The 25,065-nt window shown below is 38.2% G+C and overlaps 1 protein-coding gene across 1 annotated transcript in view; it reads left to right on the top strand.

The window, feature by feature from the left end:
* SLC16A10 (solute carrier family 16 member 10) overlaps window positions 1–25,065 on the top strand; it is a 109,389-nt gene that overhangs the window by 52,810 nt on the left and 31,514 nt on the right. Inside the window, 2 exon segments of the mRNA XM_090280587.1 lie at window positions 10,280–10,424; window positions 13,038–13,500. Coding sequence (XP_090136713.1) covers window positions 10,280–10,424; window positions 13,038–13,500 — 608 coding nt within the window.

The raw sequence follows: 25,065 nt of genomic DNA on the forward strand, positions 1-25,065 counted from the left end.
CTTTTTATTAACATCAAGCATGGTGCTCACAGTGGATGTTTTTTCATGAAGGACTCTTGGGCATGTCTTTTTATTCCTGTTTACATCTGGAATGTTCAGTTTGAATCCCGCTAAAGTTGCACAACCTCGGCAATTGCTTAACATCTCTTTTTCCTCGTATTTGAGATGAAGATAATATACTTCAGAGAGTTGCCTAAAGATCTAAGACAATTCTGTGCAGATCCTTCCCATGGATTAGGAGGCATTCCAGAAAGCTTAGTTTTCTCCTGCATCTGTTCCCACCCCACCCTCATCAGTGATTAACAATCTCCCTGGCAGAGCAAACAGTTTTCTGCAGTTGTTGGATATAGTGTTCTATATATGTCAGTTAGGTTAAGGTGGTTGATAGTGTCATCCAGACTTGTATATTTTATTGATTTTTTTGGTCTTCAGTTTCTATTAATTACTGAGAGAAATGTGCTAAAATATACAGCTGCAGTTATGAATTTGTCTAGTTCTTTTAGTTCTGTCAGTTTTACCTCTTGTGTTGGCTTTTTTATGACATTATTTTTGTTGCTGTTGAAATCTTCCATATAGGTTCAAAATTATTGAGGTATAATTGGCATGTAATAAACTGTATGTGTAAGGTATGCAATTTGATGGGTTTTGTTATATGTATGTAATCTAATAAAACTACTACTACAGGCAAGATAATGAACATACCATTACCCTCAAAAGTTTCTTTGTGCCTCTTGGTAATCTCTTCCTCCAGCTCCCACCTAGTCCCAACCAGCTAAACACTGATATGCTTTCTGCCACTATAAATTAATTTGTATTTTTAAGAGTTTTGTACAAATGGAATCAGTCTTTATATACTCCTTTGTGGTCTGACTTCTTTCACTGAGCATGATTAGTTTGGTTTTCATCCATGTTATTGTATTTATCAATAGTTCACTCCTATTTATTGCTGAGTAGTATTCTGTTATATGAATACAGCACAATTTGTTTATCCAGTCACTTATTTCTGGACATTTGGATTCTTTTCAGCTTAAATTTTTTTTATTTATTTATGTATTTTTAGAGAGAGTAAGTGGGGGAGAAAGAGAGGCAGAGAAAGATCAATGTGTCAGAGAAACATCATTCTGTTGCCTCTCTCATACCCCCAACCAGGGATCTGGCCCACAACTCAGGCATGTGCCCTCACTGGGAATCAAACCTTTGACTTTTTGGTTTGCAGAACGACACCCAGCCCACTGAGCCATACCAGTCAGGGCTCTTTCCAGTGTTTGATTAGTAGATTGTTATAAATGTCTGTATACAACATTTTGTATGGACATATACTCTTGTTTCTACTAGGTAAATACCTAGGAGTGGAATAGCATGTCATGTGGTAAGGTTATGTTAAACATAAAAAAAAATTCCTAAAATGTTTTCTAAACTGGTTGTACAATTTTATATTCCCAGTAGCAGTATATGAAGTTCAGATGCTTTACATACATCCCCACCAACACCTGGTACAATTAGTCTTTTTCATTTTAGCTATTCTAATAGTTGTGTGTGGCTTTTCTTATTTCATTTACATTTCCCTCATGCCTAATGATGATGGTCATCTGTTCATACACATATTTTCTTTCCATTTGTATATCTTTTGTGAAGTGACTTCTGCCTATTTTTAAATTGAGTTGCTTTTATTAATTGAATTTTGAGCATTCTTTATATAATCTGGATACAACTTCTTTATTAGATATATAATTTGTAAATCTTTCCTCAGTTTGTGGCTTGTCTTTTCATTTCTAACAGTGTCTTTCGAAGAGAAGTTGTTAGTTTTAACGTTTAGTTTATCAGTTGTGTTTTTGATGTTGTTTTAGGAAATCTTTGACTAACCCAAGGTCACAGTGATTTTCTCAATGTTTTCTTATAGAAATATCCTAGTTTTCATTTCCATATTTAATTTTTTGATTTCTTTGAGGTAATTTTTTCATATGATTAGATAGGGATCAAATTTCATTGTATTTCTAAAGTGCTGTTATTAAATGTATATAAACTTATCATTGTTATATTTTCCTGGTGCATTGACACTTTTTATCATTATAAAGAACCCCTCTTTGTTTCTAATAATACTTTTTGTCTTGAAGTCTATTTTGCCTGATATTAGTATAATCACTCAAGCCTTCTTAGGGTTTTTATTTACATGGCAAATCTTTTTTCATTTTTGAAATTTTCAACTTGTGTATTTTTATTTAAAGTGCATCTCTTTAAACAGTATAAAATTGATTCTTGAGTTTTTATCAAGTCATACAATCTCTGCCATTGATTGGAGTCATTAGTCTACTTTTTTAATGTAATTATTGATACAGTCATATTTAGATCTAACATTTTGCTCTCTGTCTTTTATTGGTCTCATTTGCCTTCTTTAAAAACATTTTTAAAATTTATTTTTAGAGAAAGGAGAAGGTTGAGAGAAAGAAAGGGAGAGAAAAATTAATGTGAGAGAAACATTTATTGGTTGCCCCTTGCATGTACCCAGCCTGGGGACTGAACCCACAACCCAGGCATGTGTCCCAACTGGAAATCAAACCATTTTGTAAATAAATTTTGAGGAAAAAGTGTGTGTGTGTGTGTGTGTGTGTGTGTGCGCGCGCACGTGTGTGTGTGTGTATATATTTCAGTCCTTCCTTTGGACCCAGGCTGGTATCATTTCCTGTCAGTCTAAAGTACTTTAATATCTTATAGTGGAAATGTCCTAGGGACAAATTCTCTCCACTTTTATTATCTGACAATATCTTTATTCTGCCTCTATTTTTTGAAGGCTAGTTTAGCTGGATATTGAATTCATGATTGATAGATTTTTTTTAACCCTTTCAGCACTTTGAATAGGACAGTTCCATTATCCTCTATTATTTCTTATGAGAGGCCAACTGATAATGGCATTATTGTTCTCCCTGGATATAATGTTATTTTTCTCTGGATGGCTTTCAAAATTTTCTCTTTATCTTTGGTATTCAGAAGTTTAACTATGATGTGGTTAGGACTAACTTGCTTAGTGTTTATACTGCTTGAGGTTCTTTGTGCTTCTTACGTCTGTAAGTTAATATTTTTCACAAAACTTGTGATGGGGATAGATTTTTTTGCTCCATATATCTTTTTCTACTCCTTTTCTTTCTCCATTATTCTATGACTTCAGCTATACTTATGTTGGATTTCTTGACTTTTGTCCCATAGGTCTCTAAAACTGTTCATTTTTATTTACTGTTATGTTTCTCTTTGTTTTGTGGATTGGGTAATTTATGTTTTCAAATTCCCAGCTTTTTTTCTTATCATTTATCTTTATTCTGCTAGTGAGTCTACTGAATATATTTTTCAATTATTTTACTTAGTCTAGAAAAATCTTCTTAAATATTAACCTAACCACTTCCTTAACTGATTTGCATTCTCCTTTGGCCGTACACTGAGGATTTGTTCTTTGTATGGAGTAGGAGACTAAGAGGATCTGGATGGGGAAACTGGAAGGCTACATGGTATTTTTTGAAAAAAGATTTCCCAGCCTAGCTTTATTGGGTGTCTCTCTATATAATACCAAATACACACATATTCAAATAGGGTATACAAGCACATGCTAAAGCCTTTAGTATACATTAAAAATTTTTTATTTTTCAATTACAGTTTACATTCAATATTATTTTGTATTGGTTTCAGGTATACAGCTATTATACATTTTTTGATATCTATCTCCTAAGGCATTAAGCACATTCTGTGTGGTGTCCTGGTTATAACTTTATTTGCATATATGCTACTAGATTGAAAATTATATGAAGTTAGAAAAATTGTAACAGCCTAGGATAGTGCTTAAACATAATTGGTACTTTTAATATGAAAGGAGAAAATGTTATTCCATAATTTAAATACCACCTCTTCCACTGAAAAATATTTATTTCTCCAGCAATTTCAGGATACCTTGTGTAGATGTTTGGTTGAATTACATAGAGGCATTATGTCTAGTTTATATTTTTTAAATAAAAATTTTATCATGCTGGATACAGTAACTATGTACTTGAATTTCTCAATTATTAAGTGAACTTAATAAAAGTACCTCCTTCATCAGCATATATGAATATATTATTATTTCAACAGCTAACAGTATTGATTTTTTGTTAATATAATCACAGCCAGACTTGGAAGAAATGCAAGAGAATAACAGTATTATTTTAAAAAATTATTTTTATTGATTATGCTATTATAGTTCTAATTTTCCTCCTTTGCCACCCTTTGCTCAGCACCCCCCACTCCCTCAGGCAACCCCCACACCATTGTTCATGTCCATGGGTCATGCATATGAGTTCTTTGGCTACTCCATTTCCTTTACTGTACTTTACATCCCCATGGCTATTCTGTAACTACCTATTTGTACTTCTTAATCCCCTCACCTCCTAACCCATTCCCAAACACCCCCTCCCATCTGGCAACCATCAAAATGCTCTCTATATCCACGATTCTGTCTCTGTTCTTGTTTACTTAGTTTGTTTTTTAGATTAAGTTGTTGATAGATATGTATTGTCATTTTATTGTTCATAGTTTTGATATTCTTCTTTTTCTTAAATAAATCCCTTTAACATTTCATATTATGGTTTGGTGATGATGAACTCCTTTAGTTTTTTCTTGCCTGGGAAGCGCTTTATCTGTCCTTTGATTCCAAATGATGTCTTTGCTTGGTAGAACAATCTTGGCTATAGGACACTGCTTTTCATGACTTTGAATATTTTTTGCCAATTCCTTCAAGCCTGCAAAGTTTTTTTTTTGTTTTGTTTTGTTTTGTTTTAGAAATTGGCTGCAGTCTAATGGTGACATTTCTGTAGGTAACTTAACTGTTTTTCTCTTGATGCATTTAAGATTCTCTCCTTATCTTTAACCTTTGATATTTTAATTATGAAGTGTCTTTCCGTGGGCCTCTTTGCATTCATCTTGTTTGGGACCCTGTGCTTCCTGGACTTGCATGTCTATTTCATTCACCAAATTAGGGAAGTTTTCTTTCATTAGTTTTTCAAATAGATTTCTAATTTCTTGCTCTATTTTCTCCTTCTGGCACCCCTGTAATGCACATGATGGAGCGCTTGAAATTGTCCCACAGGCTGTTTACAATGTTCTTGTTTTTTTCAGATTTTTTTTCTTCTTGTTCTGATTTCTTGCTTTTTCCTTCCTTATGTTCCAAATCGATTTGATTCTCGGCTTTATTCATTCTACTGTAGTTTCCCTGTAAGTTGTTCTTTATTTCAATTAGTGTATCCTTCCTTCCTTTCTTTTTTTTAAATGTGTTTTATTGATTATAGTGTTACATTTGTCCCAATTTCCCTTCCCTCTGCTCCCCTCCACCCAGTGGCCCCCCTCCCTCCAGTTGTACCCCCCTTTTAGTCCATGTTCATTGGTTGTGCATATAGTTCTTCTCAACCTCTCTCTGTCTACTCCATTTCCTCCTACTAAGCTTCTTAATTCCTATACCATCTCCCTCCCTCTCCCCTTCCCCCTCCCTGCTGACCTCCCCCCAATATGCTCCCCATACCTATAGTTCTTTTTCCACTCTCGTTGCCTATTTAGTTTGCCTTTGTTTCAATTCCCTAGCTTCTGTTGTTGTTTCTTGTGATACAGTTTTCATTTTAATGTTCATAGTTTTGATGCTCCTTTTTCTAAACCAGTCCCTTTGACATCTCATATAATAGTGGTTTGGATCTAATGAACTCCTTCAGTTTTATTTTGTCCTGGAAACACTTTCTCTGCCCTTCTATTCTGAATGATAATTTTGCTGGATAGAGTATTTGTGGTTGTAGGTTTTGGATTTTCATTACTTTGAATATTTCTTGCCAGTCCCTTCTTGCCTGCAAGTTCTCTCTTGAGAAGTCAGCTGATAGTCTAATTGGGACCCCTTTGTACATGATTCTTTTCTTCTCTCTTGCTGCTTTTAAGATTCTCTCTTTATCTTTAACTTTTGACATTTTGATTATAATGTGTCTTGGAGTGGTTCTCCCTGGGTCCAGTTTTTCTGGAACTCTCTGTACTTCCTGGACCTGTATGTCTATTTCCTTCTCCAAGTTTGGGAAGTTCTGCTTTATTATATTTTACTTAATTTTTCAATTTCTAGTTCATCTTCTTCGCCCTCTGACAAACCAATTATTTTTATGTTGGGTCTTTTATAGCTGTTCCAGAGGTTTCTGATCCTCTCTTCATTTTCCTTGCTTTCTGTTTCCTCCCTCCGCACTGGTTGACTGTTTGTTCCTTCTCTATGTTCTGGTTTGTTGATTTGAACTCTGGATTTTATTTCCTCACCATCTGTCTCGTATGTGGTTTTGTTCCTTTCAGTATGAGTGTTTTTCAATTCTTTCTCATCTTTTTCCAGATCTTTTGTTAATTCTGTAAGCCACCCGATAACAATGGCCCTGAACTGAGCCTCTGACAGGTTTCTTATTTGTTCATCTGTCAGGTTCTTCATCTGTTGCCTGGTGAGCTGTGCCACCGGGATTTCTATAGTTGTCTGCCTCATTTTGACAGATGCATTTTGCTTTCTTGAGCCGGCTATAGGGGGTAGTGCCTGTGTATTTGTCACGACCCAGCGACCGGTACGATCCGCAACCTTTTTCGCCACGCTGTGGCCCTTTGTCGTCACTGCCCAGCGACAGTTGGCAATCCGCAACCTATTTTGCAGCGCTGTGGCGCTTTGTGTAGGGGCAGGGGTCCAAGATGGATTCCTGCAGTAATTCCGCTAGGAGACCGGGATCCATCCTCCTGCCCTCTGGGCCTCACCGTTCGAGGTGATGTGGTGGCTGCTTTTCCCAGCGTTGGGGTCGCGAGCTGCCAGGGTTCGACTGCAGCCGGGATTGCTCTCCCTGCCGCTGTCCCTGGTGCTACCGCAAACAGCACCGCCCGATTCGCTCTTCTTATCTGCCCAAGGAGCGCCGCTGGTTTATAACTTTGTACGTTGGGCTTCCGTGTAGTTTTATTTTCTGGAATATCTAGTTATCTTTTGTTCTGAAGTAGTTGTATTCCTCTCTAGTTGTAGAGGGAGATGGAGCGTGTCCGTCTAAGCCTCCATCTTGGCTGGAAGTCCTTCCTTTCTGACTGTATCTTTTTTATGCTGTTTAGGTCCTCACCGAATTCCTTGAGCATCCTTATAACCAGTGTTTTGAACTCTGCATCTGATAAATTGCTTATCTCCATGTTGTTTAGTTCTTTTTCTGGAGTTTTGATCTGTTCTTTCATTTGGGGCCATGTTTCTTTGTCTCTTCTTCATTTTGGCGGCCTCCCTGTGTTCGTTTCTATGTATTAGGTAAAGCTGCTATGACACTCTGTCTTGGTAGCATTGCCTAATGTAGTAGATGTTCTGTAAGGTTCAGTGGCACAGCCTCCCCTATCACCCAATTAGGGTACTTGAGGTGCACGCTTCGTGTGGGCTGAGTTCATCCTCCTCTGGTAGTCGAGCCTTCATTGCTGTTGGTAGGTCAGTCAATGGGAGGTATTTACCCCATCTAGTCAACTGTAAGGGCTGGATGTGACCACTGACTACCAACCTCTCTTCTCTGTGGAGGACCAGCTGTGCTGGAACAGGGTGGTGGTGCTCTGATGTGGTCTGTAGTTGTCACCTGGGTGTGCAGGCTCTGAGATTTCTTCGGTGGTACAGGCCAGTGTCAGCCCCCACCTGTGTTCTGCCCTGGGACTCCTTGCTCCCGAGTATCCCTCTTGAATTTTTATCTATCATGTGGATGTGTGGGACCAGCCCATTCCATGTCTTTGCCCCTCCTACAAGTCTGGGTGGGTGTGGCTTCTTTAATTCCGTATTTGTCAGAATTCCATTCAACTTGATTTCTGATGGTTTGAGTGATAGTTTTTCTATTTTAGCTGTAATTTTGATGTGGTTGTGCGAGGAGGCAAGCTGTGTTTACCTATGCTGGCATCTTGAAAGAAAGTCTCCAGTCTATTATATTTTTATGGTGTATGTCACAACCCATAAGACCTTGGATTCTTTGGGATGCCAGATTAAAACTTTTTAACAACTAGAAATTTTAATGAGTTTATAATGGCAAGTACTTACTCAAGAACTAATTTCTTCTTGAATTTGATCAGAAGGTAGACCTAAATTCATATATTACTAATTATTGTAGCAGAATACAGTACTGGGATTTAGCAAAGACACTAAGGTACAATAAAGTAAAATTCAAAAGTGAGGTATTTCATGTTCAAGAACCAAGTAGAAGCTCTAAAACCCATAAGAAGGTTTTTTACGGGTTAATGAAGAATATTTTGTATGGGATCCTTCAGAAAGTTATGCTGTGGGTTCTTCCCACCCCATGGGAAAAGTGGGGCTGTGTGCTTTTTTACTTGCTATCTAGTGAGAGGAGCTTCAAAGGGATCACTTAGAGATTTCAAGCATTCTCTTCATTTGGGGAGCACAGAGGATGATGGTCCTAATCCCTGAGAAATGCAACAAGGAGAGAACTAGCTGGCTAACTGCTCTTACAGTAAGAGCTATCCAGGAGGTGGCTGTGTTGGAATTTGCCTACATTCCAATGTTTGTTAGTGTAAAGGAAATATAAGTGTTGCCTAAAGATCAGAGGCAGGCCCCGTGGAGGAGAGGGGCAGCCTGGAACTGTTTGATTCCTTCCCAAATAAACTGCCTAGAAAGGCAATAAGGCTCCAACAGAGAGTCTTGGAGCTAGAGCTAGAGAGAATTCTGAGGCAAGACTGAAGAACCTACACAAGTGCATCTGAGAAAAAAGTCAGCTTCAAACATGATCAGACAGGCCTTTTGGCAGGACCATTTAAGTTGGAATGTCCTTGCCTTCCTTCTTCCAGCATACCTCTCTCCTATGCTTACTTTGGAGAGTGACGGCTGGGGAGGGGGAGAAGTCACAGAAAAGAGGCAAAGCTGATCTTACTCCCTTCCCAGAAAGGGTTGATAAAAAAGATTTGATTACCAAGTGAAGACTGGTTTGTCAACTAAAGTGGCCCTAGGTCTTCCTGTTATTTAACATTGGCCAGAAGAATCATGTGGGCCTGCTGAAGTGGTCATCCAATGGCAGGGGAACAGTTTCCCTGCACATGTTTTAAGAGGATAATTGAGACAAAAATAAAGTTGTCTTTGATTATTTCCAGCAGTTAGTACTTATTCAGTGGACATAAAAATCTGTAAAAATTTTCATATTTGGTATGGCAGATCAAAATAGACAGTAATGCATGAAGAATTGCTTTTATTCTTGAAAGTGCCTTGACTTGTATGAGCATTACATGCAATAAACGTATATGCTTCTGGATTTCTTAATGTGGTCTCCTATTTACTATTGGCATTTTACTTAATTGTATAAATGCCTTTATCCAAAACTAAATGCTACAACATTATTCTTCTAGTCTGCGTAGATTATTTCATAAACGTGATAGGTGGCTAAACTTTTTTGAATTGATTCAATGATTATAAATTGGGGATATTTTTTATAAGATAGTAAACTAAAAAATACTTTTTAAAAATATTTTTTTATTGATTGAATTTAGAGAGAAGAAGGAGGGAAGAGAGAAAGAAAGAAACATTGATTTATTGTTCTACTTTATTTATGCATTCCTTGGTTGATTCTTGTACGTGTCCTGACTGGGGATTAAACCTGCAACCTTGGCATATTAGTTTGATGTTCTAACTAATTGACCTACCCAACCAAGGCCTAAAAAAAATACTTATTCCTTCTTAAACAGATCCATACTGAACAGCTCTGCACGTTTGAGGCGGGGGATATGCTAACTCATCTGGCCAATTGCCTCTCTCTACTGTCCACTTCTGAGTTCCCAGAACCCCAGACTCAAGGCAGATGTTCATTTCTTAACTACTAGATTCAAATGGTTATAATTATCTTTTCTCCCCCGAGTAGTTAAACACTATCCTTCATTGGTCATAATTTCTTCACAGTTTGACTACTTAAGGCATTTTTTAATGAGTTTGTTTTTTCATAGAGAAGTTGCTTAAAACTATAGAAATCAAGGTAGAGGTTAATAGTGTTTGAGGCCTAGAAGAATGTTTGATTTATTTAAGAATAAAAATTTTCAGGAATTAGATTAAACACAGATAATTGGTATGCTGATTACAATTACTGTTGGCCAATCCTTTGAGCTATGATTCCTATTTGTTATTAGTTTATTCCAATTTTCCCCCATTCACCTGTCTGGGTAATACCTTCTCTGCATTAATATTTTCCTAAATATGTGTTACAGTTTGTGGAATAAGTGCAATTACAATTTACCATGTTATAATATACTTTTTGTTTTCTCTTTACAGCATGGGTAGGTTCTCTTTCCATGGGGATGATTTTCTTTTGCTGCCCAATAGTCAGCGTCTTCACAGACATCTTTGGTTGTCGGAAAACAGCGGTTGTGGGTGCTGCTGTTGGATTCATCGGGCTCATGTCCAGTTCTTTTGTAAGGTAAGGACCTGATTTCTTCATGTTGCTTTTCAAGAAATGTTAGATGCCGTAAAGTTTTCCTTTCTGAAACTTTGCTGTTTACAAGGAAAATCCTTCCTTTTGTTGCTTAAACTATAAACAATATGATTTACACATCATTAATCCATAGCAGAAAATCAGAGCTTGAGAAATTGAAAGTTTTTGCTTGCAGCACTTAAGAGTTAGATGTCAGTCAGGATATATGTGTTCCCTGAAACACGAAAAATGTTTCTCCTTTTGTTTTTTTCTATTTCAATAAAAATCCTAAAGGAACTCAACAGTAAGTTGTCTAAAGCAATAACATTAGTTTAAGGTCAGCTTAGTCTGAGGCCCAATGTGTACAGTAAGTTGTATGTTGAAGCAGTTGTTCACAGGCTTTATATGAAGTATTTTTATTAATGAAATCAAAACTTTGCTGTTTATTTCAACCCAGGTAGGGAATTCCTGTGGTTTTTTTTTTTTTCTTTTTTTTAAAGAACACGCTAAAATTTAAAAAGATTATGGCAAAATGAAGTGGTCAGCTGCAGCTTAAAATAAAAAGTATCAATACACTTTCCCTGTGTCTGTCACAAGGTGTAGTACACTGAACAGGAGCTAACTGCAAAGAGCTGATGTGCAGATTGCTGCATGAAGCACTTCTCCCTCTGGCTACAATTCTACTAGGAAATCCCTTTGCATTGTCAGAATAATCCTTAGTTGGAGAAACACTGGTTTAATATCTTGCGCTGGCTGATAGGAGGTGATTAATAAGAAAACCTCTTAAAATGATTTCCATCTTGTATGTACATTAGTGGTTTATCTTAATTTCCTGCCTCTTTGCCTTCCCTAGCTATCTTTGTGTACTAGTTGAAAGGCATTATTGAGGTTATTAAAAAAAAAAAACCCACACATTTCTTGCCTTGAATATTTTTAAATATTCTGGATTTAATCAACAGAATCCTTGGTTTACTAAGTTTACCCACACCCTACCAACACCCCTTTCTCAACTCTAAAATGAGTCTCTCTTTTTTACCTTAGAAATTTTATTTGGATTCTAAGCAATTATTTTTATGTCTTGATAGAAAATATATATTCTATCTTTAAAGTACCTTTAGGGTTTTTTCCTTCTAAAGTTGCCTTTTAAAACAAAAACTAGTTTTGTTTGAAATAAGGTTCTGTTTGGTTAATTCTGTGAGATCATTTACTTTTAGTTCTTTTTTTAGCAGTAATACAACATTGTGCTATTACCGACTCGTCAGATATCTGTTTGGGTCTGGAAACTTCCAGGTACCCGTTGTCAGTACCTGTGGCCCTAGCACTTACTGAATGTATTAACCACCAGGCTATGGTGGAGAGAGGACCAAGGGTGGAAAACCCATGTAATTTATTACCTTGCTTGGTAGACAAAACACGTATATAAACCTGGAACACAGTAGCTGCTGAATATATGTCTATTGAATAAAGAGTGGAGATTCAGTAATGTGTGATGAGAGTGTGATGCAAGGTTAATTTGGGAGTGAATATTGGAAGATGTGCTAGTTGTGGATTTATAGAAGGGGAAGGGCATCTGAAAGGATTGCAAACATGTATTAATTTTTACCAGATTCTAGAGTTCCTTGTGATTACCTCAGCATATTGCTAGACTAGTATTATTGTCCAAAATTTAATTATTAACCAACTTTATCCTAGTTTCTAATAAATAGTTTGCCTTCACTATATTTGATAAGTAGCCTTTTGAATTGGGCATTTCAAAAAAACCCTTCAGTTTTATTTTACTCCTTATCTTAATTTCAAGGAATGTAGAGGTATGATCCTTTATTTTCAGAAAAGATGTGTAATTAAGTTCCTTGGTTAAACTATAAAATTCTTCATCTTTTATTATTATTATTATTATTTTGAGATGTGCATGGCCTTAAAGCTTACAAACTGGGATCACTAATGAACGTGCTTCATTTAGTCTTTCTGCAATCATAATGCGATTTCTTGTTATCTTGCACAACACTGAGAACAGTGCACAACAGGGCGAAGGTTGGTCTGCAGCCCTTAGGCCAGCAAAAAATAAGACACAGCTGCTCTTCTGTGCAAATGTTCCTCACGTAACCTGGGGGAGGGACTATAAAATGCAGCCTTTTCTTTGACTAGATTGCGTAGTGAGTGCCTGGGAAAACTCCATAAAATAATGAGTTTCAGAGTTAAATTATAATTTTTTAAGCTTTTATTGAGACTCCGTTTTTTGTTTGTTAGTTTAATCACTGTCAGTCTGACTGAGGCCCTTCCTGGCCCTGTCCTCCGTGAGTTCTGGAGAGCACGTCAGCTTTTGCCCCGTGCTGCACGGTTCGCCGGAAACCCGTGGAAAGAGGAGGAACAAGATCACCAATGACCTTAGTGGTCATTTTTCATGTGCTTGAGGCATTTGCATTACCCGTTCAGATTAAATTAAAATATTTTTAGTGCTGCATTCTTGGCTTATTAAGTTTTTCACCTGTATTTAGTTAAATTTTATTTGTAGAAAATACACCAATTAACTAAAACTCACTCTAATTGTAAGGTTTTATTCTACCAAGCACAGGATGAAAATAATGAAAGCTGCTTTCCATCTTTTTCATCTTTACACAGTTCCATCGAACCCCTGTACCTTACCTATGGAATCATATTTGCCTGTGGCTGCTCCTTTGCATACCAGCCTTCATTGGTCATTTTGGGACACTATTTCAAGAAGCGCCTTGGACTGGTGAATGGCATTGTCACTGCTGGCAGCAGTGTCTTCACAATTTTGCTGCCTTTCCTTTTAAGGGTTCTGATCGACAATGTGGGCCTCTTTTACACACTGAGGGTCCTCTGCATCTTCATGTTTGTTCTCTTTCTGGCTGGCTTTACTTACCGACCTCTCGCTTCCAGTGTCAGAGATAAAGAGAGTGGAACCAAAGGAGGCAACAGATTCTCCCCCTTTTCCAGGAGAAAGTTCAGTCCTCCAAAAAAAATTTTCAATTTTGCCATCTTCAAGGTGACAGCGTATGCAGTATGGGCAGTTGGAATACCACTTGCACTTTTTGGATACTTTGTGCCTTATGTTCACTTGGTGAGTATGCTTCCTTGGCTTTGCTGGTAACTGATATTATTATTTTGTACAGGAAAACTTAGAAGAGCAAGATAGACAAGGTTGATATCAACCTTAAACATTATGCTGATTGCAGTTCAAGGACTCCTGAAGTTCAAGGTCTTTTAAGACAAGGTCAAAACATCCATCAGATTATCAAACAGAGGAAATGTTTAATGGTGTGCTTCGGTATTTTAAAAATCACCAAACCTAAACAAAAAAGAACACCTTTTAAAAAATGGAATAAATGGCATCAATATGAAAAACCCGATAGGTCATTGTCGTGTCATGTGGCTTACAAATCATACTCAGGGACAAAGATCATACAACACCAATATATTCTTTTTCAATAAAAGGGTGCAGAAATTAGGCAAATATGGCCTTGACGCAAAGAAAGACTACATTCATTTTGGGGATACTTCTGGGAAAATGGGAATTCTATTCTGGGGATTGATTATTTGAGAAATGTTAAGTTCCCAGTGAGGAGAGGGGGAAGGGTTTCATATGAAATTAGGATTTCAAGTGCTCAAGCAACTTATATTGTTTATCTTTACTTAAAAGGCAAATTTAGCCTCTTTATACTGAACCAAGAATAAGCAGTGTCTAAAATATTTGGCCTTGGCAGACTTCACTCAAAAGAGCTTATTATGTTTTTTCCTTTTTTCTTACTGTTGTGACTGAAAATGTAATTATAGTCCAACATAGTTGATAAACAAAAGTGATATTAGGATAAGTTTTTCTCTTGTATGTATATTATGTGTGTGAACCAGGATCTTTTCTAGTTTTTAGTCTACTTTTGGACGTTCGTGCAATTTTTCTCTAGTTAAATGTTTTGTGATGTTTGTAACACAGTTCCAGAACTTCCTGGGCTCAAGGGCCAGCTGCTAAACTATATCATCAACACTGTGGGTCCCTAGGTCCTGTTCAGAAAGGAATTAGGTTACGGAAACACAAGGAGAGATGGCAGGCATGTCCTGGATCCAAGAATAATTTTGATATCTCAGTTCTCCTTATTCTCTTTTTGCCAGAGGTGTTAGGGAGGCATCTGGGATGACCAATAGGGACACAAACAAGAAGGACTAGTTTTTAGTACTCTGAGCCACTTGGCATTTTGCAGAGACCAAGGTACTAGATAAGATACCTAGTATGTAACCCCCGTCACATATGCAGTATGTGGCTGCAACTTGATCTAATACTTTTTAGGAAGGAATATCTAAACCATTGAAAACTATTTTTGGCTGGACTATAGATTCATTGTAGAAGGGTCAGCATTACCAACTACCTCTTCCATAGCTTCTGTAGTTAAGATAACATTTGCTATGTTCTTTTCAAAGATGAGTAGACTTTTCAAAAAATTCTCGAGTCCTACAAGGTGAACACACCCAGAGACATCAGCCTCTCTGCTTTGCTATCAGCAGCAGCAACAACAGCCATCTGCCTTCACCTGTACCAAGTGCGGCAGGGATTGTCACTCCCGAATCGGACTGCACAGCCATTCTCGGCGGTGCAGATAGACTCTCAAGAAGCTACGCCATCGTCTCTCGAGACGGACGGCTGCCGACGACGACGACGACCAAAGTACAAGTAGTAGGTGATTGTCTAGTTACTTCTGGTAATATATTTATAATTTGTAAATTAACATGTATTATTTCATTTGAACTTCACAATAAATCTGTGAAATAGGCAAAATAAGTACTGTTAGCCTACATATTACAGTCTGGAAAACTGATCCTTCATTACCAAAGATGTTAACTGACTTCCCAAGAATCGTGTAACAGCAGAGCTGGGGTTGGTGCCTTCCCACTGTGCTCACCTGGTAGGAAATCTAGTATAGCCTTACTTCACAGGATGTTGGGCCACTTCCCTGGATATCCCACCAGATATGCCCATCTTATTGGCGGGAAATGAGTTTGCCTAAGAACATGTAATAAATACGGTATGGTTTTTTTCTTAAAGTAAATCACATTTCTGAGTGAGTCATGAGTGAGACAATATTGTAGCTACTACCATCATCATGAGGCTATAAATCAGACAGTACACAGAACAGTAAGGTTTCTGGTAACTCTGATAACAAACCAGGCTTTTTCCTGTCTTTCCTCCTTTAGGCATGTTTTCTTACAAAAGGTGTGGGTATTTGGGATTTTTCTCTTTGTCAAACTGTTATGGCACTGAAATCCATGTTGGAGAGGCAACACCAGACAGTTAAATGCAATGTAGGATGTTTAAATCTCGTTTGATGGGTGCACTGAGTTTGTCACTGTTTTGTAATTGAAGGTTTGAATTAAGGACACTTAATCTAGCCAACATGAAACGGTACACCACTTTCTTCCTCAGAGGAGTAAAAGGTGTCTCAAATCTTTCCGAAGACTAGTAGAGGATGTTCAATTCATATTAAACCTTTTATTGGATGTTGAAGGACGTAGACATGTAAGGTATAAAAACCTGTCCTAAGAAACATAAGATATAGTGACTTAATAAAAAACCATTGTAGTTTATAAAGGATTTTTATATATATTATGTTTTTTAATCTTTAAAACAATGCACTAGCGGTGATGTAGCATTCTCATTTCATGAATGAGAAGACTGAGGCACTGAGAGGTTTAAAAACTTGCCCAGGGTCCACAGAGATAGTGACTGATAAGTAGTACTTTCATGCCAGAGGCAGTATTGTATGGTGGGTGAAGGCAAAGGCTGTGAAGTAAGACATATCTGGGTTCGAATCCTGGTTTTGTCTCTTATTAGTTGCACAACCTTGGATAATCTTTCTAAGCATTAGTTTCTTCATCTATGAAATTAGGATAAACCCAGTTTTGCAATGTTGTGTTAAGGATTAGAGAAAACATATGTAAAGCATCTATCTAGTTCTTCTATAAAAATGAGAGCACAATGCGATTGCCAATTGAGTCATTTTGAAGGAGAGGGGACTATTAGAGTCAAAGGAGAAAGATGATATCCATTTGGAAAAGTGGTTAGTTAAAAACTTCACAGTGTTGGAATTGGGCCTTGAGCATGAGGTTTGGTGTTAAAACCAGATCCTTAATCAACTAGGGTTCTAATTTATATATCTAGGTCTTCTTGAAAGATTCAGAATTAAGTGCTCTCGTGGTTATGTTAAAAATTCTAAGACCTATTTATTAGACTATGCATGATTGTTTGAGAGGGAATATGTATGCTTTATGGCAATCTTGCTCTCAAAGCAGGGTTGGAGGTTTTATCATTCAGTAGTTCACTTTTACAAATGATTCAGCCCTGGCTGCTGTGGCTCAGTGGATTGAGTGCCAGCCTGCGAACCAAAAGGTTGTTAGCTGGATTTCCAGTCAGGGCATGTGCCTGGGTTGTGGGCCAGGTCTCCAGTAGGGGGTGTGCAAGAGGCAACTGATTGATTGATGTAGCTGTCGCACATCAATGTTTCTCTCCCTCTCTTTTTCCCTCCCTTCCCCTCTCTCTAAAAATAAATAAATGAAGTCTTAAATCACCCTGGCTGATGTGGCATCAGCACCGGTTTGATTCCCGGTCAGGATACATGCATGGGTTGCTGGTTCGATCCACAGTCAGGGCATGTACAAGAGGCAACAAGTTGATGTTTCTCTCTCATATTGATGTTTCTCTTCCTCCTCTTTCTCCCTCCCTTCCTATCTTTCTAAAATAAAAGATGAAGAATTATACTGCTCCTTGGAAGCTGTCTAAATTATCTCTTTAGGCCTACCCATTTACAGTCTTCATTGTAAGATCAATTTAGGTGAGACCTAACTTTCTAAATAACCATTTCTAGTAGCAACTGCTTCAGTTTTTATGAGATGCCTTTTTTGCCTGAGAGTTTCGTTTTGTTTTCTGGGTTAAGTTTTTATGGCTCCTCCTCATCCAGTTTTTCATTAGCTTCTCTTAGTTTTTTCTTCCTTTCTCTCCATCATTCCTTCTTACTTTCTTGGCTGGCTCCTTCTTTTTCACCCCGACCCCTGGACATTGTTTGCCCCATGAGCTTTTTATTTCACTGGTGGTTTCGTTTTCTCACCATTTTAATCTTTGAAATTCTTTGCTTTGATACCATAATGCTTTTCACACTTTGTATATAGAGGGCATTTTGGTACTCATAGTCATTAAGCACGTAACAAATACAGTGGTACCTTGGTACTCAGCGTTAATTTGTTCTGGAACTCCTGACAAGTACTGAAACCAACGAGTACCAAATGATGAAGCCTTATAAAAGTTCTAGCAAGTCTGACGAGTTCTGAGAAAGCACCGGTGCTGAAACATTTTTTTCTTGACAAAATGTGACGAGTACAGGGTTTGGCAAATTCTGAGGCCAGCCAGTACCAAGGTTTGACTGAAAGCGCAAACTCAATAAACCTCAGGATAATTGAATAACGCTAATCTACCTGTTGATGGAGAAAGGAGTTTTGGAGAAAGGAACTCCAGGTGGCCATCCTCATTAACACAGAAAGCTAGACAACTGGTGTCTGCCCTACTGTGTAGCAACTGAAAATCTCAAAGAGCCTTGGGTGGTGTGTGTAAGAATGGGATGAGCGTGCAGGAGCCACAGACTGACTACAGGTCTGCGTGGCTTTGGTGGAGCACTGATCACAGGGCAGGCCATGCTGACGGAGCTTTTCTCAGTGGTTTCCCAATGCTCCATCCTCAATGTGAGGACGATGGTTTAGTTTCCATCACTTCACATCTCTCCACCACTACTCACCTTTGAAACAGCTATTTGTTACCGGTATTACTCTTTGACTCTATAACATATGATAGTTGGGTAGCTTTAGTTCTTAAGTTTTAAACCCACATAGTTCCCTATCAAATGGAAAATGACTGACTCATGTGTTGAAATCTGCAGTATGGGTGGATTAACCTGTTTTCAAAAAACTTCTTGATGAGATATGCATCAATTTTATGGCAGATAGCAATTCTGACTGTTCTCAAAAGAAACTTTGATCTAACAGAAGGATCTCATCTGCTGAATGCTGTAATTAAGGACATTGTCATGTGCCTACTGACAAGGCAATTAAGTGGACACCAAGACCAGTTGTAATTGGGACCAAACAAGTTGTGTTTTTAAATTAGAAATGAAATTTTGAGACAAACAAGCCAATAAGTTGGGCATGTAGTGCTTCAAGAGATATTTTATAACTTTGATTAATGCCAAATGCTCTCCTGGGTCAATAATGGAATGTAGCTGTTAGGCCTCACTAGGTAAGGTCCCCTCTGTTCGTGTTGTGGTCCAAGCAGGAATACTGCTCCAAGCCAGAGCTCTGGGCAAACAGGAATAGCATACATTTTTTTGTCTCTTTGCGGCTTCTTCAGAGGGAGATTCGGATAACACTTGTCAAGACTCTGTGATGTGTCAAGCATTTTCACAAACTCTCACATAACCATCGCAAGAATGAGTATAATGAATGTAATAAATAACTACATACTTAGATCTAAGGACATGACTCTGCTAAGCTATGCTTGTTCAAGGTCACTCACTGAGTTATCCTCAGAGCTGGAATTTGAACACAGGTCCTGCCTGGACTCGAAGTCTCATGTTCTTTTTTCTGAAAGAGTCTGCTGTTCCTTCATTGGGTCAGAAATGGAATGCTGCCTGTTATCAACTACTCTGGATCTAAACTAGTTTTCTTTGCCTTGCAAGTTTTCCTGTTGTTCTCTCAGGGGCTCTCTGGGAAATGTCCAAGTTAGTTTGCAGTCCAAAAAGTCTTCTTTTAGAATTTGGTTTTCAGAGGTTTGTCAAAAATATGAAAAGGTTTGGACACTTGACTAAATAAATAAGGATCACAGATCATTATGAAACAATTTTTAATTATATATTTTACCAAAGTGACAATGAAAGATTACAAAGACAAGTACAGCCCTAGCCAGGTACATCCTTTGGTTAGAGTGTTGCCCTGATATGCCAAGGTTATGGGTTCAATTCCCAGTCAGGGCACATACAAGAATCAACCAGTGAATGCATAAATAAGTGGAACAACAAATCAGTATTTCTCTCTCCCTTCCCCTCTCATTCTAAAATCAATAAATAAAAATTACAAAAAAAACAAAAACAAAAACAAAGAATAAACAGAAAGTTAGCTCTTAATGTCAAGAAGATTCAGTTTTCTGAAGTAATCAAAGACTTGATCAAGACAATATAAAACAGAAAATTATTTTGATAAAACACAGAACTTTGCTTTCCCAACAGATTACTGAAAAAGAAAAACCTTTAGCAAATGGAAAAAATGAAGTTTTGGTTTTATATAAATACACCATTGATATTAAAGTTAATTTAAAAAAAACCCAATAATAATAATTCAACTTTTAGCCAGCTTAATTACACAAAGTAAAATTCTTGTTCTTTCTTCAATTTTTTGGTGTACATTTAATTTATCCTTTAGTTAAGACAAAATTATTCTCATTTCCCATAACAAAAATGCACGCCCATTTCTCATACATTTTGTAGCTAAAAACATACTCCCTTTCCTTGCAGTCTGAAAGGGGGTTGGCTCTGGGTGAAACTGTCTGCTAACTCAGTTGGCTTCAGGCAGAATTTTTTAACTCGGTGATCTTCAACCAGTATTCCACAAAAATTTCTAAAACTTGCAATACCTGACTGTTTAGTCAGGGACACTGACCTCCCTCTTTTCCCTTAGATTGTTAAATTTAAAAATGACAACAGCCACATAACAATAGCCTTCTGGTATGAATGCCCTGTCTTGAACCATATATACACAGGTCATATAATAGAGTTGCATCTTATTGTTCATGTTGCATTATAAGATTGCATCTGATTGGTTAATTCTTGGTACCAGAAATCCTTTTCTTAAAAAAAATTTATTGATTGATTTTAGAGAGAGAGAAACATTGATTTGTTGTTTTTATGCATTCATTGGTTGATTCTTGGATGTGCCCTGACTGGGAATCAAACCTGCAAACTTGGTGTACTGGGACAGTGCTCTAACCAACTGAGCCATCTGGCGAGGGCCAAAAATCCTTATGTACAAGTATAGGCACCTAATATTTTTTAAAAAATCACTTTGGAGCAAAAAGTGTAGGTAATTACTATTATTTTTGTAAATCAATATTATACCTTTTCTTGTCAGATCAGCAAAAAAAAAAAAATTTTTTTTGGTGTGCTGCAGAATTTTTGTAATTGCTTTATGTGTGCCATGAGGTGAAAAGCGTTGAAAATTGCTGCTTTAATTAGCTCAAATGAATCTGGGTAAAATTGTCTCCCATCTCAAGCTGACCTGCCCTGTGAAGGAAAGCCATTTAGATGTGGAGCTGAATTCAAAGAGAGCAGAGTGAAAAACTGGGAGGGACTTGCCAACATCCCGAGGAAAGTTCCGTAAGGACAGTGAACTCAAAATGGGGTTTGTGGGTGCTGTGCCTGTGTTTCTCATTGTTCCAGAATGCCATCAGATACACCAAGGTTGCAGCTTTGATCTGTGGTCAGGGCACATACAAGGAGCTATCTTTGAATACATGGGTGGATAGAGCAGCAGATTAATACCCCCCCCCCAACTCAATTAAAAATTTTGTTTTTTAAAGTACACTTGGTTCTGAAGCTGTCACCAGATCCGTTAACAAAATTCAACTGAGTAAATTTGGAGATGTAGTTGGCTTTCTTCAGCGATTCAGACATCATGAGGCACCCACCTAGCAAATAGAAGGGCCCTCTAGTGAGCTGTACAAAATGGAATGTATTTATAGGGCAGAAAGAGAGTGGGACTGAGAAGTTAAAAGTGGATTATTTCAGGCAAGGACACCTTCCCTAGGGGATAGCAGAGGGTCTTATCAGGCAGATTACTTCATACTGTTGACCAGGAAATTCCAGACTGATTGGTTTACAATTTCACTTCCAGAACCTCGCTGGTGTGGCTCCATGGATTGAGCTCCAGCCTGAAAGATTCCAGTTCAATTCCTGGTCCAGGCAAATACCTCGGTTGTGGGCCAGGTCCCCAGTTGGGGGCGTGAGAGAAGGAACTGATCCCTGTTTTACGCCCTCCTTTCCCCTCTCTCTAAAAATAAAAAAAATCTTAAAAAATAAAATAAAATTTCACTTTCAGGAGAGGCTGAAACTGCTATTAATTATTTATTAGGTTTTAGTTTGTTGATGTGGCTTAGCAAAAGTGATTCCATTTCGGCCTTTTTTTTTTTTTTTTTAACAGGGTGGTAAGACTACTTGCTCAGGGTTGCAAGGTTGGTATCAGGTGCAGCCCAGGCTTGAGCCTCAGTCTTCTTAAGAGTGTAGCTTTGAAATAAAATAATTAAATGCCTGGAAAAATGTGTAACAGTAATCTAGGAGTGAAAGGGATTGTACAGGTCACTTAAGTGTCCTTTTTTTACACTGGTAAAGGAAATAAGGCACAGAAAGGTAATACAAGTGTCAGAACCAGGTGCAACATCCAAGAATTTCCATGGAAAATAAATGAAAGCTTATCATAGCCTAAAATGTGAATGTGTAATAGTAGAAATCAGAGAAGGAAAACTCTGACTCCAAAAAACCTCCGCTGCCTTGCGGCATACCTCTTCAGGGGAAAGGCTAAGGGAGTAAACCCCGACAGAAAATCCGGAGCCGGAGTCCCTAAGGCGGTTTGACGTTGTAGTCAACACCGGTAACTCCTGCGACGCACCTGAAGCCAAGCTGTATTGACTCCGTCTTTCCCTTGGACCCTTCAGCTGCGAAGAGAGGGGGGGTCTGCTGCATGGGCAACAGCAGACCCTCCATATCACCCTGCCCAGGCTCTGTGGCTTCAGCTTCACTGGAGAGGACACTCCAGCGTCATCGCAAGATGTCGATTCAACACGGGAGGAGACAGATACCGTGTCACTCCCGAGTTGGACTGCACAGCCATTCTCGGCGGTGCAGATAGACTCTTAAGAAGCTACACCATCGTCTCTCGAGACGGACGGCTGCCGACGACGACGAATAGTAGAAATAGAATTATGTTTTTGAGGAACAAAGTTGTTTTCTCACTTAACAGAACCCTAGTTAACTCATAGGGTTCGTTTTCCCATCAGAAGACTGCTTTGCCATTTTGCCACAGTCTGGTTCTTCAAAGGGACTGTGAGTAACTGAACCTGCAGAAGATGAAACTGCAGATAAAGGGGGACTGCTGCACTTTGAAGAATAAAATAATCACATTGCTTTTTCACCAAGGTTTTCTAATTTTTGTTTTCTATTCAAAAAGAGGCTTATACAGTTTCTCTGACACAAGTATATTTGTTATATAGAGTATTGATTTAAGCATCAGAATTTATCCATTGAGATTTGTTGTGTGCTGGTTACATGCACATGCACAATCCCTGCATACATGTCTTGTGATTTTGTTGTTCTTGTTCTTGTTGTGATGCTGCTGCTGAACAGCAGTTGGGGTCTGCTGCCCGCCGCCACCTTTTAGGCAAAATTTCAGAGGCAAAGGTTTGGTGATAAAGCAGTCACTTAAGCCTATAAAGTCATAGCTTTAATCACTTAAACCTATCAATTAAGGCTAAACTCTAACACTTGGGTTCTCCTAGCATTTCCCCTGACTAGTTTCTAGTTATCTTATTGCTACAGTGTTAGTTTACAAACTAAAACACCATAATACACAAAAGCTACACAATTCCGGAAGAATGGCAGGCTTCTGCCTCAGAGCCTGTTCCCTCTAGAACACCCAAAGAATAACCCTGCCACCCTCTGCCAGGCCAGCCCAATCCTAGACTGTGCCCAGAGTTCCTTCCCATGTGAAACACCACCCGTTGGGAAATGCAGGCAGCTGCAGCACCGTCATCCAGGCATCCCCTAGGAGATGAGAGCCAGAGAGAGAGAGCCCTAGATCCCAACCCCCAGCCCATCCGAGAGCCCTTATTTTATTCCAAATCTTCTGGCCCATAATTCCATGTGTTCTGGAGGCGTTCATCTTCTCAGCCAATTCCATTCTAGATGGCTTCCCATTGCCTCTGGCGACCTCCTCCTATGGCCCCTTCCTACTTCCCCCCAGTGATCTGACCAGATCTCTCTCTGTCAGTGTGGTCTGGAAATACTTTGGTCATTCATTTATTCATTCTCATTCCCTTCTCAATGAACTTCCAAAAAGGATATGCAGGTACTTTCTTATTCAACTCTCACCGCAGCCTTTCATGGGGAAAGCAGCACTGATACTGGTTCACCCACTAATAGATAAGAACCTTGAGAGGGTTTTTTTTTGTTTTTTGTTTTTTTTTGCTCACGGTTCCACAGTAAGTGGCAGGGGTGTTATTAGAACAGAATTAGAATGGATCGTTACATTGTGTGACTTTCATTTTTGCATACATGCGGTGTCCTCTAATTACAATTCAGTTGAACAGTTCAGGCATTCATTTGGTAATAGTCTCTGCTCTCACGGAGCTCAATAAATACACAAACACATAAATAAACAAGGCGATGTTCAAATAATGATTTTTAAAGAAAATAAAATGAGATGAAAGGTAATGTTGGGAGGTAACTTCATTTTGGGAAGTCAGGGACAACCTCTTTGAGGACATAACAGCAAATACATTCGTGGGTGAAGAGCAGTATTAGATATTTAGAATATGCAAAAATAAAACAGCTTCCTATTGCCTTTGAAAAGCCTATGACATAAAATGTCTCTAGTTTCTATATTTAAAAAATATATATTTTATAGAGAGGGGAAGAGAGGAAGAGAAACAACAATGTGTGGTTGCCTCCTGCATGCCCCCAGCTGGGGACCTGGCCTGAAACCTAGGCATATGCCCTGTCTGGGAATTGAACCCATGACCCTTTGGTTCACAGGCTGGCACACAATCCACTGAGCCACACCAGCCAAGGCCTCTAGTTTTTATCTTTAAGGGCGTCCAATAGTTGATGAATTTTTTAATCCAGCTTATTTTTATCTGTTGTATTGTACAGGGTAGGCAAAGGTAGGCAGGTTTACAGTTGTGAATATGTGAAACACAGTTTATTCTTGTATTATTTATTAATTATTGTACTATATTCCATATGAACAACAGTAAACCTACTTTTGCCCCACCCTGTATTAAAACATGCCTGTTAAAAATTAAAAATTGCAGAGGATCCAAGCATTGCTTTTTCTTCAGAGACTTTAGTCACTCCTTATATCTTCCAATACTACACTACTGTCCCTCAATTCTCACATGGTTATTACATGAATAATTAGACATCTTTTCTCCTTTGCTTTATCCCCACTTTTAGATTTTTTCAATGGTGTCTATGCTTTTCTCGCTTTTCTAACCTTGCATTTATTTCCCTGCAGATCTCCACATCTGCTGCAATTTGACTGCCCAGGTTAGTGCAAACTCGCCCATTTGTCAGTGGTGTGCCTTGGGCAGTGTTCATCAGCACTCCTACTTGAGATGAATAAGAAACACCTTTACTTCTTGGGCCACTTGTGACAAATTCATGGTGAAGTGAAACAGCTACAGAACACGCTCATTAAAACAAGCTAGTTGATTTTTTTCTTTTGAGTATTTTTTTTTTTTTTCAAATTGTAATATGTTGTATTAGTATAGGAACTTGATAGGACAGGACATACTACATAAGAAATCTAGAAAATTAATCATTTACCAATAATT

Source organism: Furipterus horrens, unplaced genomic scaffold, assembly GCF_987537825.1.
Source record: "Furipterus horrens unplaced genomic scaffold, mFurHor1.1.pri manual_scaffold_6, whole genome shotgun sequence".
Taxonomy (NCBI): Eukaryota; Metazoa; Chordata; class Mammalia; order Chiroptera; family Furipteridae; genus Furipterus; species Furipterus horrens.